The 15,974-nt window shown below is 43.1% G+C and overlaps 1 protein-coding gene across 2 annotated transcripts in view; it reads right to left on the reverse strand.

Moving 5' to 3' along the window:
• ctsa (cathepsin A) overlaps positions 1–15,771 on the reverse strand; it is a 35,215-nt gene extending 19,444 nt beyond the window's left edge. Inside the window, exons 1-7 of one of the 2 annotated variants that reach the window (XM_059980386.1) lie at positions 15,637–15,771; positions 13,767–13,930; positions 9,016–9,127; positions 8,245–8,295; positions 5,208–5,294; positions 3,388–3,543; positions 861–952 (exon numbers count right to left, since the gene is read on the reverse strand). In XM_059980386.1, coding sequence (XP_059836369.1) covers positions 861–952; positions 3,388–3,543; positions 5,208–5,294; positions 8,245–8,295; positions 9,016–9,127; positions 13,767–13,930 — 662 coding nt within the window. In that variant the 5' untranslated portion in view covers positions 15,637–15,771. The other variant, XM_059980385.1, reaches the window with a different exon arrangement.
• Positions 15,772–15,974: the final 203 nt, after the last annotated feature.

A 15,974-nucleotide genomic window follows, 5' to 3' on the forward strand; every position in this document is an offset into this window, starting at 1 on the left:
GCAAATCACTCATCTTCTCATTGTTTACAACAGCAATATTTCTTACTCCTCATATCTGCCATATTTTGTTTAAAAACACAGATGGAACACACTGAAGTATTCTGCCTCCCCTACACTAACTTCCTCCAGTTAACATTAGAGGTATTTATCCTCAGCCCTGTTGTTGCGTTTTGTTTCAGCTGCCCGCCTACAAAGTGGTCTTCTTGCTTCCCCTCTGCGAATCGAGTGTCCATAAGTAAATGTCCTTTTGCATTCTTTGCAACCCACGGGCCTCAGCTGTAATTATTTAACTAATTGTGTGGCTTCCCTTCTTCGCTGAGGTGGCATTGCTTCTCTTCTGAGCATTCTTCAGCACTGAACATCCACAATGCCCCTCCACACATTTTTATTCATGAGACAAAAGAGTCCAGCACAGTCCTTCCTCAATTTCCTACCCTTTTATCTCCTCTACTCTCCCAACTATTTTCCAATTCTGCTGCGGGTTAAAGTCAGTGAACAACTGCCTAATTGTAAAGAAATCAAAAAAGTGATGCCATTCAGATTTTAGTTCTTTAAGCTGCAATCATGACATTTTGTTTTCATTTAGTGATGTATGAAACAAAATTTACATCTCACAAACTGATAAATGCTATGAACACACATGCATTTTAAACAAATATTCATCAACCTGAACCTAAAATTTGTAACAATGTCTATAACAAACTTTTTATAAGCTGTTATAATTGCTTGAACATGTGCCTTTGGAGAATTGACTGATAAAGTACTGCTTTGGTGATCAACTCTACGAGGGTTCGGTAAACTTAATCCAAAAAAGCACTGTCACAGGAATGTCGCAGAGATAATGAGTTGTTAGTACTTACGAAGTTTTAAATAGCCCGTGGTAATATGCAAAGTAAACCAAAGAGTCATCATTGTACTCAAAACTAGACAATCCATTTCCAACGGCCATTCCCTGAAATAAAGCAGTCAGACACCATTCCATCAGATCACTGTTCAAACCCTACTTTGGTCCAGTAAGATAACTGCACCTTTACTGAACAAAAATCCGAGATTTAAAATTTAAAAGTCAATGGTTTCAAGGAGAAAGTTCCAGAAATTTGCTATGCCATATGCAAAAAGATGTTTCCTGACAGTATTTTGATGCAGACTTCTTCAAACTATTTGAACCATAGGAAATAAATATGTATCTACTACCCAAATCTTTTCAAAGTTTTAAATACTTCAATTAGAACCCCCCTCTATTTTTAAACCCAAGGATTTACAACCTAAAATTATATACCAGCACAACACTTATGAAAAAGCTAATTCTGAATAAATTCCTCCTGTAGAAACCAAACAGCTACCTCTGATTCTCCCTGGGTGACATCAATCCAGAACATTAAAACCACCAGACCTGAAGTTTGACTGTAAATATATTGTTAGCTCAGGCAATAGCTGCTGCACTGGTTCCTTCACCCCTAATCCAGTAGTTATAGCAGTGCTTATCCTCACCATTATTCAGTTGTTATGCTATATAGAGCAAGGTAACAATTTAAATTCTATATTTGTTTTTGTGAGATAGACTACAGCAGCCAAACTAACTTTTATTTCCCACTCCTGCATACTGAGGACATTAATCAACTATGTACTCTTGGTTTGGAGCCACATGCAAGTCACTGGGCAAAGGCAATAATCCACAATGTCTTTTTGCTATACTTGGTCTCATTGTTCCATGTTGGGATTTGGATTTACAGTTGTTACTGCTCCTGCATCAATCCAATGGAGCATTCAGCAAATCCAAATGTTCCTTACAAAGGCAAAATGCAATGAAATCTTTGAGTTTCCCCTCATCATTCTGAAGTGCAAAGACCCAATATCCCCTCTGGTATTCCCCCAAAGTGTTTTGCTGACTAAGAAATTCTTGAACTACTATAATGATGGAAATGCAAAAGAGATGCCATAAACTGTAGTGAGACAATGATCAGGTCATATACTTGAGTAAATTTGATAGAGGGAAAAGTCAGGACAATGGGGAAAACACCACTTTTACTCGAGGGGGCAATGAAATATTCATTTAACATAAAAAGCAGTACATATGAGAGTTACTATGCTGCCTCAGTCTGGAATCAGATGGGCAAGGAAGATTTCCAGTATCTCTACTTTTATTTATTTTGTGATATAGTGTGGAACAGCCCCTTCCAGCCCATCAAACCCTGCAACCTGTATTTAATCCTAGCCTAATCACCAGACAATGTACAATGTTGGAGATGGATTGGGCATGTGATGAGAAGAGGGGCCAACCCCATCATCAAGAAGCACTCTTAGACCTTCGAAGAGCAGGGGAAACACAGGAGACCAAAGACAACTTGGCACCCTACCAGAGGTAGAAACGTGGACTCTGAAACACACCTCGGGCACAATTGAGAAGATGGCCAAGGACAGACAGATGGATGACCTGCGTTGTTGTCCTAAACGCCAAGGGCATAACAGACAGTAAACTAAAAAATGTTTAAAAATCACAGGACAATTTACAATGACCAATTAACCCACTAACCAGTATGTATTTGGACTGTGGGAGGAAACCCACAAGGTCACATGGAGAACATATAAACTCCCTGCAGATAGAGCCAGAATTGATCTCTGAGCTCTGTGGCCCAAGCTGTGAGAGTGTTGCGCTAACCACTATGCGATGGTTGTGCCTCATCCTTTCTTTCCCCCATCTGATTAACATACAACACATGTACCTAGCTAGCTGGGATTCACAGGTAAAATACTGCAGATCTGAAGACAGTGAAATAAACACAAAATGCCAGAAATGTTCGGGTCAAGCAGAAGTTGTGAAGATTTAAAAATGTCAACGCTCCGGTCCATATCATCAGAGAAAAAAAATTAATAACCTCCAACAGCGGGCATCCTTCCCAGCTGCTGCTGGATTAAGCATCCTATCTGGTTTGGTATGGCAAATGCTTTGCACATGACTGGAAGAAACTACAGTAGACGGTTCAGTACATCATGGAACACAGCTTCCCTTCTATCGGTTCTGCCTCAGACATTCTCTCTCCTTCCCTTTTCCATCAGGTAGAAGATGCTCTGGTCTTAAAGCATTCCCTGCTAGGCTCAAGGACAGCTTCTACCCAGCTGTTAAGATTGTTAAACAGTTCCCTACTATAATAAAATGGACTCCTGATCTTATATTCGATCTTGCACCTTGTTTCTTTCTCTGCAGCTGTTACACATTATTCTGCATTATTAGGCTTCCCTTGTTCTGCCTCAATCGTATCGTGCAATGATTTGACCTGTACGAAGTCTCCAAGACAAGATTTTCACCATACATGTGACAATAATAAACCAATTCTAATTTACCAACTATTTCCCCCATTATGAACAATGTAATTTTTCAGCACCCACCTTAAAATTAATTTCCTCGTCAGACATGACTCTCTCTGCTAGAGTTGGTACATAGAATCCTCCATAACTCTCTCCAGTGATAAAGAATTCATTCTTCTTGTATTCTGGGAAAAGTCGGAAGAATTCTTTCAGGGCAAGGTAGTTATTGAATGAAACCTGGAAGAGGAGAAAAAGGGTGCAAGAACAAAGTTTAAAAGCAGTAAATACCATGAAAATGTGATTATCAGCCAATCTCATTCTCACGCAAGGAAATGGACTACACAGCAAGTAAAAGATTATACTTTTGTTCCAAATCTCAATGGAAAATTCATGCCAATCAGAACTCAATGTTTATATGTCTATTGAGCTACAGATCTTGCTATAGCTTGATCTGGAAGCGGATGTATACCAAGTGTTTGCAACCTCGATAGCCAGCGATTACTGCAACAGATTGGTAATAGAAAATGGAAAGGACTCCAGTGTCTGAAATCATATAATACCATACAATAATAAAGCAAGACCTGGAAAGAATCCTCATCTAGCAAACTGACCATAAGACTTGGGACAAACTGCAACAAGACTCAGCACTGAAAGTCCAAGATCATGACCATTTTGAACCACTGACCAGAAACTGAATAGGGCAGCTTTCACAACACTATAGCTACAAAAGGGAAGTAGGCATACATTGCTGACAACCTCAGTACTTTGGAGAGATGAAATGAATATAAATTTCCCCTGGATGGTCATTGTTAAACTAGAAGCTCTGGCTGAACGCTGAGGTACGCTCCCTACTAAAACCCAGGACACTACCTTCAAGACTGGCGACAGAATAGCTCTCAGAGCAGCCTGAGGAAAAAAAATCTTGGGACCGTCCATGTTCAAAATAGTCAGAAAGACCTGTCCGATAACAGACAATCCCTAGTGTACATAGTTAGGCAACAAGAGCTTTACTGACTATGCAAGGAAAAACCTCAAAAACATATTGCAGCAGATATGAGGACGACTCTGGAGAATCACCCTCCACAAGGTGGCTGGGCCAGACAACATCAGGCTGAGTACTCAGGGAGCGTGCACACCAGCTCAACAACATCTTCATGGAACACTTCACTCATCCAAGCTGCTGCCCCCACAAACTCCAAGTCAGTCACTACCAACTCTGTACCAAAGAACTCTGCACCCTCAGAACTAAACAACTATCACCTGGTGGCCCTGACACCAATTATCCTGGCGCTTTGAACGGCTGGTACATCAAAAACTTCATTCCTGCCACATTGGACTCTCGCCAATATGCTTACCAACAGAACCAATCTACGACACCACTACTTCATCATTTCCTGTCAGTCACTTCATCACTCTACAGGCATACAACCAAGGTATACAAGCTATCTAATTAATATATTTATTGTGGTTTTTTCATTATTGTCTTCTTTACCTTGTGTTGTTTAGCATTACATCAGATCCAGAGTAACAAATATTTTATTCCCTCTACTCCTGTGTACTGGAAATGACATTAAACAACCCTGATGGATACAAAAACTCAAAACTGATCAAACCATTAACTTAGTACGCTCCCTTGGTCAGCAACCCTCCACTACTGACATACAGTGACAGCAGAATACCTCACCATCTCATCAACTACCTCGCATCTCATTCCCTATCTGCAACACGAGAAGGACAAGAGCAGCATGTCAGGGGAACAGCTTGACCTTTAAGACTTGCTGGGTCAACACTCTTACAATCAATGCAAACAGGAATGGGTAATAACTAGTCTTCCCCACGGAGACAAACTTATTGATAGCCAAATGCAGTCCCTAACAATCACGCAAACAAAACCATCTCACCTCAGAATCATTGGTACGGTATTTCTTGTTCTCATCGTAGGAAAATCCGACCCCTGCTGGTGACTCAAGGTATATCATATTTGCAATCTGAAATAAGTTATTTTATAACTGTAAGATTAGAACAGTTGCAAAGTGTAAAAGCTGGTGGTTAAATCTTTTAATACTACATAAATTACAGTAAAACTTGCTGGATTTCACAAAACCTCGCTGCTCTCTGTAGTTTAGAAGGGGGGAGCGTCTATAAATTTGCTGGTAATACAATTGTTGACAGAATTTCAGATGGAGATGAGAGGGCCTACAGGAGTGAGATAGATCATCAGCTAGTGGAGTGGTGTTGCAGCAACAATCTTGCACTCAACACCAGCAAGACCAAAAAACTGACTGTGGACTTTAGAAAGGGTAAGATGAGGGAACACACATCAGTCCTCATCGAGGGATCAGAAGTGGAGAGAGTGAGCAGTTTCAAGTTCCTGGGTGTTAATATCTCTGAGGATCTAACCTGGACCCAACTTTATCAATGCAGCTACAAAGAACCACGACAGTGCCTATATTTCATTAGGAGTTTGAGGAGATTTGATATGTCACCAAAGACACTCTCATATTCTTACAGCAGGATGTACCATGGAGAGCATCTTAACTGGCTGAATCACCATCTGGTATAGGGTGGGGGAGGAAGAGAGAAAAGAGGGAGGCCATTGCACAGGATCGAAATAATCTGCAGAGTTGTAAATTCAGTCTGCTCCATCATGGACACTAGCCTCTGTGGTATCCAGGACATCAAGGGTAGGTATCATGGAATCCAGGGAGAGCTAGTTAGATTGGTTCAGAGGCAAAGAGCAAAGGATGCTGGATGAAGGTTGTTTCTCTGAACAGAGGTCAGTGGCTAGTGGTGTGCTGCTGGGGTCTGTTTGGGTTCCTTGTTATTTATACAAATAACTTGGATCCGAATGTACACCATTGATCAGTAAGTTTGCCGAACGCACAAAATTAGGAGCTGTTGTTGATAAGTGAGTAAGGTTATTGTAGATTACACCTTGATCAGTTAGAGCTGTGGAATGAGGTGTAGCAAATGGATTTTAAAAAAGACAAGTGTAAAGTGACACATTTTTGGAAGTCCAACTAAAATAAGTCTTGTACTTTGAACGGCAAGGCACTAGGCAGTATAATGGAACTGAGGGACTTGGGAGTATAAGTACATAGCTAGTTAAAAATAGTGTGACAGATAGAGAGGGTGGTTAGCACATTGGCCTTCATCATTCAGGGCACTCAGTATAGGGCTGGAACATTTTGTTGCAGTTGTACAAGTCGTTGGCAAGGTTGACTTGGGAGTACTGCATGCAGTTTCAATTGCCAGGACTAAAGGGCCTCAATTGTAGAGAGAGGTTGGCCAGGCTAGATTTTTATTCTTTAGATCTTAGCAGAACGAGGGGTGACTTTACAACAATGCTTAAAATTATGAGAGGCATAAATAAAGTGAACAAGTTTGTCCCCAGCACAGGGAGTCCAAAACTTAGGGCACAAGTTTAGTGTGAGAGGGGAAAAGGAGCTGATAGGCATCTTTTTCTATACACAGGGTGGTGAGCATATGGAACTGTTACATACCCCGTGGGGATCTTGTGACTGTCTCATGACCATGATGTAATTGAGTATCTTGTGAGCATGATGCAATGGTCTTGTGATGGTGGGGTGATGCAATTTTCCCACCAGTGGGAGGTCACGTGATGGCATATTCCAATAGGTATACAAGGGGAATCCTGTTGTCACGTGGCTAGTTTGTTAGTTTTGCTGCCTGTTCGTCTCATGATGCGGTTTCGTTTTAAAGTGGAGTTTTTACTTTCTATTGTAAGGTGCAAAACCATTGTGCCGGCAGTTTCGCCAATCGCTGCCAGTTTTTGTTTGATGCACCTTGGTTTTACCTCTACAGTCTAGTGTTGGAGAGTGAAGGCTTCACCACAGTACAGGAACCCGAAGGATTGAGTAAAGTCGGAGCCATTCGGTGGTTTAATAAAGGATCGACCTTATTGAATCTTCATTCAGGAATAGTGGCTTGTATCTGAGATAACCCTGCAAGATCAGGAAGGGTTGTGCAGTGTTCACCCTCCAGTCAGTTCCTTTAAGCTGTTTTATTTCCTTCATCGTGAATCCTTTGGACAAGGCATCTCCCGGCTAGGATCAGCAGTAATGTCACGTCTTGGAAGAAATCAGTTTTCAGGGAAGTCTCTCCTTACTGACTGTACAAGTCACTTGGACTTTTGAATTTACCACTTTAAGAACTATTCCAGAGTTTGGCTATTTGGCAAATTGCCATATAGCAGTTAACTTCCGGTTAAGTTAGTCATTTGTTTTTACTTTTCACTTTTGTTGAGCAGAGTTTAATAAATGTTTGTTTGTTTATAAAACCTGACTCAATTCTATATTCATTGTTGCCCACCACATAACAGAACAAGCTGCCAGAAGAACTGATTGAGACAGGTATACTAGCATCACCCAAGCAGCATTAGAGTAAGTGCATGGAGGGGTGTGGCCCAGAGGGATGTGAGCTGAATACAGGATATTGGGACCAATTGGACGGACGCCTTGGTCTCATTGGGCTGAAGGGCTTGTATCTGTGCTGCATTGCTGAGCATATGATGTGTCTTTACGTACTACATTATCCCCAGTTCCTCGCACCATCATTCCTTTTGTTATTTAAAATCAGCCTTCCATCCTGTTGTATACCTTCCCTCTTGTCCTGAACAATCCCCTACCAGTGCTTCATCTTTCTCCTGGGTTTTAAAACTTTAACTTGCCCACTTAATGAAAGATTACCCGCCTGAAACATTGACTACTCCTTTCCATAAATGCTCCTTAATCTGGTGACTATTTTCCATGTTCAACTCCAGTATCACCTTACATGATTAGTTGCTGATATTTGTTTGACAATCCTCCTGGGTTACTTTGAGTTGTTAAGGTGCTAAAGAGAAGTTATTATGTATAGTTATTTATTAAGGAATTTGCTCCTGAGAACTGGTCAGATGTTGCAAAAAGGGTTACATACCTTGTTCCAGGAGTAAGGATTGTATAAAAGTGTCTTTCCATCAGGTTGGATCTGCAAAGTGAACACCATTATTTAGCACTTGCACTTAATAGGCCATAGGTTGCAATTCCCACTGGCAAAATTTAGATTTGTGCGCCACCATCTTATTAAAGGAGTTTAATACCATATGAAGTGCGGTCACCTTGAACTGTGGCTCTGTTTGGCCCACAGACTGTGAAGGATCTGTAGAGGAATCCTTGGTGTCCGGCTAACATTTATCCTTAAATTGTGTCTACGTGGTTATCTTGCTATTTATTTTCTTGTTCTCCAGGGGCCTTTAGATAAAGCAGCTGCTACACCTGCACATTGTGAACGGTGACTGAAAAAAATTCTTCTGACTCAGTGAGCAAGGGCAGCTTCCGCACTTTATGAACACATTCCAACCCATTTTGGATCCCCAGATGAAGGGGAGAACCCGAGTGATCCCCTCAGTCCACAGGTGCAGGGTACCTTACCCATGCCACGTAGAGCAACATCAAGTGCACCTCACACACAAGTTCTTTCAAGCCTTGGAGGAGGCACAACTTCCATTCCCTAACTTCTGTTTCAACTTGGTTATTCACTCTAGCCAACCCCCTTCAAGGCTATCAAGTCTATTTGTGGCATCTCCACAGAATTATAATACAGAAGCATTTATCGAAACAGGCCAAGCCTTAAAGTCCTGAGCAGCAAGCCAAATTACTACACATAAAAAAAAATCAGATCGAACAGTAGTTGCCAAATTCTCTTTACCAAGAAGGGGCCATGTTCGGTTAGAAGTCCATCTAAAGAGCTACAGCCAGGGCCTCCGTTCAGCCAGAGCACCACAGGATCATGCTCAGGATGCCCCTGAGACTCCACAAACCTGCAGGGCAAAATCAACAACCATTAGAGATGACTGAACTTGGATAAACATACAAAAGTAATGGGCATTTAGTTTATTTTTGTCATGTGGACAATGATACAGTGAAAAATTATTGTTTGCATGCCATGGAGATAGATCATTCCATACATAACTACATCAAGGTAGCACGAGAGGATAAAAACAGAATGCAGCATACGTTATTAATTACAGAAAGTGTACAGTGCAGGTAGACAAATAAAATGCAAGGGCTACAATAAGGTAGATCAAGTGACTAAGTGATAAGGTTGATTCAAGCATCTTGTGAACAGCAGAACAGAAGTTGTCCTTAAGTCTGGTGGTAGGCATTCTCAAGGTTTTATATCTTTTCAACACAGGACGAGAAATAGGCCACAATGAGGATGGGAAAACGAAGAATGCCTGTTACTAAATTTCTGGCTTTTGGCAAGATCATAAATTATAGTTACAGTGCCTATAAAGTTTTCACCCCCCCCCCCCCCCCGGAAGTTTTCATGTTTTGTTTTACAACATTGAATCACAGTGGATTTAATCTGGCTTTTTTTGACACTAATCAACTGAAAAAGTCTCTTTCACATCACAGTGAGAGCAGATCTCTACAAAGTGATCTAAATTAATTACAAATATAAAACAAAATAATTGATTGCATAATTATTCACCTTCCTTTAATATAACACACCAAATTATCACTGGTGCAGCCAAATGGTTTCGGAAGTCACATAACTAATTAATGGCTATCACCATGTGCAGACAAGGTGTTTCAATTGATTACAGTAAAAATACACCTGTATCTGGAAGGTCCAACTGTTGGAGTCAGTATCCTGGGTAAAACTACACCATGAAGACAAAGAACACTCCAAGCAACTCTGCAGAAAGGTTACTTTAAAGCACAAGTCAGGAGATGGATACAAGTAAATTTCCAAGTCACTGAATATCCCTTGGATTAGTTAAATTTAATCAAAACATGGAAAAAATGTGGCACAGCTGTAAATCTGCCTAGAGCAGGCCATCCTCAAAAACAGAATGACCATGCAAGAAGGGGACTAGTGAGAGAGGCCACCAAGAGACCTATGACAACTCTGGAGGAGTTACAAGCTTCAGTGGCTGAGATGGGACAGCAACTGGATGAGACTTCCAGAGTGGTAATCAAATCACAAAAAAAAAGAGAAAATCTGCAGATGCTGGAAATCTAGCAACACACACAAAATACTAGAGGAACTCAGCAGGCCAGGCAGCATCTGTGGAAAAAAAAGTACAGTCAAGGTTTCAGGCCAAAGTTTGTGAAGTCTATATAAACATTCTAGATAGAAGGTATGTAGAGTGGATGCTTCCTATAGTGGGGGGGAGGGGGGGGGAATCCAGGATCAGAGGGCACAGCCTCAGAAATGAGGGACGTCCCCTGGATCAAAGATCAGAGGCATTTCTTTAGCCAGACAGTGGTGATTCTGTAGAATTCTTCACCAAAGATGGCTGTGTTGGCCAAGTCTTCGGGTATATTTAAAGTGAAAGTTGATAGGTTCTTGATTACTAAGGGTGTCCAAGATTACAGGGTAGAGAGGGATAATAAATTAGCATAATAGAATGGAGCAGACTCAAATGGCCTAATTTTTGCTCCCATGTATTATGGTCTAAAAACAATTCCCCCATCTATCATAAACTAAGCCACCAACTTTATTTTAAAAGTAAGCTCACGAATTTTGGATTGTCACCTGACGGAAATATCCACTCAGCATTTTCCCTGTTATGTCTCAAAATCTTTTGCTTCAAAAAGATCTTCTAAACAAGAGTGAGTACAGGCTCAGTATTCCTCCCATAGCGTCCTCTTCCCTAGCAATGGACAAAGTGAACATTCTCTAAACTGCTCCCAGTGTAGCTTTATCACTCTTTAAAAAGACCACAACTGTGAGAAATACTTAAGGGTACTGCATACCCCTTACTTAAGCATTTAACTACACCGGAATCAGTTTAGAGAAGGTTACGAGTCCAATAACTACAAGTCAGTTTTCCTTGGAGAAGCATTAAGCAATGTTTAATTTAGTAGCATAAAAGAAACACTGAAATCATGTGGGGCCTTGATAGGCTGATGCTGACTGGATGATTCTTTGTAGGAAAATACACCCACATGAATTAGGAGTAGGCTATTCTGCCCAAGACTATTTAACATTTAATGAGTTCATGGCAGATCTGAATTCCACATTATAGTTTACTCCTGCTTACCAAGTATTTATTTGCCTTAAACATATTCAAAGGCTCAGCTTTGAGGGAGAGAGTTCTAAAGACGTTCTACTCATGGAGAAAGTATTTTGTTGCATGTCTTAAAACACCCCCAGGGTCCTGAATGCATTAGTCAATTCCCTGTAATTCTTGTAATCAACTCCCTCTAATTTTTCCTTATAAGACAACCCACCCATTCCAAGTACAAGTCTAGTGAACCTCTGCTGAACTGTTTCAATGCACTAACACTGGATTAGTACACAATAAACACTATGTTTTATCCCAGATGTGCCTTCACAAAATTAGAGGGTCAGTCATTTAAAGCTGGCAAAGTGAAACTTTTTCTTCCAAAGGAAGAAAAGTGACACTCATGAACTTATTAAACAACTGGGTTCAATTGGGCGAACTGCCCATGCCTGCTTCAATTTGTCAGCTTGTAGAAGGGGATTCTGAGTAGAAAGAAGTGGTGGATTCAGCCAATTTCATCATGGATACAATTATGCTCACCACTGAGGACTGGGTGCATGGGTGGGTTGGCAAGTTTGCAGATGATTCTGAGATCGGTGGCAAAGAATACAACACAATATGGTTAAGTTGCAGATACAGCCGATGGAGTTTATCCCAGATAAACGTGAGGTGTTGCACCTTGATAGGACAAATGCAAGGAGACAATACACTGCTAGGGTCAAGATTCTTGACAGTGCTGCTGAGCACAGAGATCTTGGGAGCTAAGTTCATAGCTTGTTGAAAGTGGCTGTATAGCTCAATATGATAGTTAAAGCTGCTGACGGAATGTTTGCTTTTATTAGTGGAGACATTGAGTTCCGAAGTCAAGAGGTTATGTTGCAGCTTTATAATCTGGTTAATCCACGTTCGGAGTATTGCATAAAGTTCCGGTCACTACAGTACAGTGAGGGTTTTGAGGCTTTGGAGAGGCTGCAGAAGAGGATCACTTTAAACCTGTGACTTTCCTACCCCAGGGAAAACCACTGTGGCAATTCACCTTACCTAATCCCCTTGTGAATTTATAAGCCACTACAGTGTATGATTACCCTTTTAGTCTCCTCGGCTCCAAGGGAAAAAGTCCCAATCTAATCAGTCTCTCCTTATAGCACACACTGTCTAAGCCCAGTGACGTTCTCTCAAGCCTTTTTTGCAACCCTACCAGTTTAATGATATAATTTTTGCAGTAGGGCAACCAGAACTACCCATAGACTCGAAACCCAGGCTGGCCAAAGACTAACACAAATACTTCCCAACTACCCTGCTCAACCATCTTTTTAACACATTCTCCATTTGTGTCACTGTCAAGGACCGCGGATGGCAAACTCCGCCATCATGGTGCACCGAGGCAGGATTCACTGTGCAACACCAAGCACCCTCCACTTTCTTCTCTTTCCACTCTCCACTCTGGTTAACCTTTCACCCCATTACCTATCCTCTCCAGTCCCGGTGAAGGGTCTTGACTCAAAACACAAGCAGTTTATTTCCTTCCATAGATGCTGCCTGATCTGCTGAGGGAGGGAGGGAGGGAGGCAGGCAGCTGTGAATGTGTGGCAGTAGGTCCAGTTGTGCTTCATGTTAATGCCAATCCCAAGACTTTTACGATGGGGGACTTGGCACTCAATGATATTACCATGTCCCTTGTCGGAGATGGCCATTGCCTTGCACTATCATACCACAGACGTTATTTGTCACTTATCAGCCCGTGTCAAAATGTCATCCACATTGGACAAAGGTAGATGGCTTTGTTTTGGAGTGAAACTCTGCAACTAGCAGCAAACAACCCTACTAATGACCTTTCAATGGAAAGACAATCACTGAGGAAGCGGGGCCAAAGAGACCGTCTTGAGGGACTTGTGCTGTGATGTGCTCAGATGGGATAATTGACCACCAGCCACACCCAACTTCCTTGAGGGGAGCTACGATTCCACCATTGGCATGTATTGACCCTCATGCAACCCTCAATCAAATGCCACATTAATGTCACAGGCACTCATGCTTATCTCACCTCTGGAATTAGGCTCCAATTTTACAGCAAGGCTGTAATGTCATCTGGAGCTGAGGGAAGCTGTACACAAAAATTTCAGATGCAGGAAATACAGAGTTTCATGGAAATGGAAGGGGGCACCCAACCTCTAATATTTAAATGCTCTTGAATTAAAACATTTGCCCTCCTAATTAAACGCTAAGTGACTTAGTGATTTTATGTAAGTCCCAGAACACCCCGACACCATGCCTCACTCTCGCACCATCTAAAATTAAAATTCTGCCTTACTTCCTCCCCCCCCCCCCCCCCCCCCCCCCCCCCCGTAGTGGCCTTGCATGTTCCACGTTATATTTGATCTGTTACAAATAAACCAGAATTCAGAGTGAAAACAGTAATGATGCAAGATCATGAGTCACTCACCAGTAGTGGAGGTATTTATTCTCAGACGTATTGAGGTAGCCTGAGTATTGTCTGAAGCTGGATTGCTTGGCGAGACCTGGGAGGTAAGTAACCTCATCCTCAGCTGGAGCGGATTCAGCAACAAAGACTTGAACTACCAGAATCAAAACCAGAAGAGGAACCATCTGCCCAGGGCAAAAATAAAAGAGCTGGTATCAGTGATAAAGTTTAAAGCTGGAAAAGAATGCTCTGCTCCTGCTGTTGAGTCAGATCATTCAAGGGAACTATGGAAATATTCAATCACAAACAAGAGGAAATCTGTAGATGTTGGAAATCCAAGCACCACACACAAAATGCCGGAGGAACTCAGCAGGCCAGGCAGCATCTAAGGAAAAGAGTACAGTCGATGTTTCAGGCCCAAACCCTTCATGGAGACTGGAGAAAAACAAGAGGAGTTAGAGTTAAAGGGGGCAGAGGCAAGAGAGGGGAGGAAGACACAAAGTGATAGGTGAAATGGGGAGGGGAAGGGGGAAGTAAAGGGCTGGGAAGTTGACTGAAAGATACAGGGCTGGAGAAGGGGAGATCTGAAAGGAGAGGGTAGAGGGCCATGGAAGAAAGGGAAGGGAGAGGAGCACCAGAGGGAGGTGATGGGCAGGTAAGAAGATAAGGTGAGGGAGGGGAATGGTAAAGGGGGGGAGGGGTGTGCATTCCCTAAGTTTGAAAAATCGATGTTCATGCAATCAGGTTGGAAAATACCCAGACTGAATGCAAGGTGTTGCTCCGCTGGCCTCATCGCGGCATTAGAGGTCACGGACTGACACGTCGGAATGGGAAGGGAAATTAAAATGGATGACCACCGGGAGATCCCGCTTCTTCTGGAGCACGGAGCTTAGAACTCGGCGACGCTGTCTCCCAATTTACGTCGGGTCTCACCAATACTGTATACAAGAGGCCACAGCGGGAGCACCGGTTACAACGGCTCACAGGTGAAGGAAGGTCTGTTTGGGGCCCTGAATGGTAGTGAGGGAGGTGCAGGGACTTGTTCCGCTTGTAAGGATAAGTGCCAGGAGGGGGATCAGTGGGGAGAGATGAATGAATAAATAAAGGAGTCGCCTAGGGATCGATCCCTGCAGAAAGTGGAGGGGGGGGGGGGGGAGATGTGCTTGGTGGTGGGATCCCGTTAGAGATGGTGGAAGTTACAGAGAATTATGTGCTGGAACATGGAAATATTTCCTCAGTTTGCTGTCATGAGACCTTACAATGTTCATCTGAAAACAGACTGAGACTCATTTTAACATTCAACAGCCACTGGATCAAATCAGAACATTCACTGCGTTAGGGAAGTTACTCCAAGAAGCAATACAGAAAGTTGGTCCAAGGGCTGGAGATGAGCTGCAGCTCCCACAGCGACAGGGCACCTTCCCCCCCACCCCCCCAACCTTTCCCAAAGTGAGAAACTTCGTGCTCACCACACACCCGCAAACCAACAGAAAGGATTCAGCACCTAGTCACAACTACTTCCCCCTCCACTTGGGAAATACTGCCCAGTTTGCTGAGGTCCTCCAGCATTTTGTGGTTCTTGCTCAAGATTCCCAGGGTCTGCGAAACCGCGAGTATCCGTGAACACCCCCCCCCCCCACCCGGTCACTTGCACCACCTCCCACGGCACCGGCTTCACTCCCTCAACCGCCCTTGGGGATGCCCCAACCTCTCACCCCACCTCTGTCCAGGTAGTCGCCCACGGTACCGTCCTGAGCCACAGCACAGCAACCGGCTGCCGATGGCTCAAACCGTATCGCTTCCCCCTCCCCGCCGTCACGTGGTCCGGAAAACTCCGGCAGGTCATGTGAGCTCGTTTCCCGCTCTCTGATTGGAGGGAGGCGGAGCTCACCCTGAGACCCGAACTGCAGGGAAGGCGTAAATCCCACTTCCCCTTCTCTCTTCCCTCTCCATATTATCCTCCCTCGTCCCGGACTCAGCTCGGATGGCGATAATCCCAACCGTATCGCTTGCCTCTTCCCCGCCGTCACGCGATCCGGAGAAATCCCACAGGTCATGTGAGCTCGTTTCCCGGTCTCTGATTGGAGGGCGGCGGCCGGGGGGCGGAACTGTTCCTTCGTCTCGACAAGGTGTGAATTGTGCAGTATTCCGCTTTCTCTTCCTCCTTCCTCACCCTGATGCCCCCTTTCCATCTCAAAGTCTCCACTCTGTTCCTCCTTCTCCCTCCCT

This window comes from Hypanus sabinus, chromosome 9 (assembly GCF_030144855.1).
Source record: "Hypanus sabinus isolate sHypSab1 chromosome 9, sHypSab1.hap1, whole genome shotgun sequence".
Lineage (NCBI taxonomy): Eukaryota > Metazoa > Chordata > Chondrichthyes > Myliobatiformes > Dasyatidae > Hypanus > Hypanus sabinus.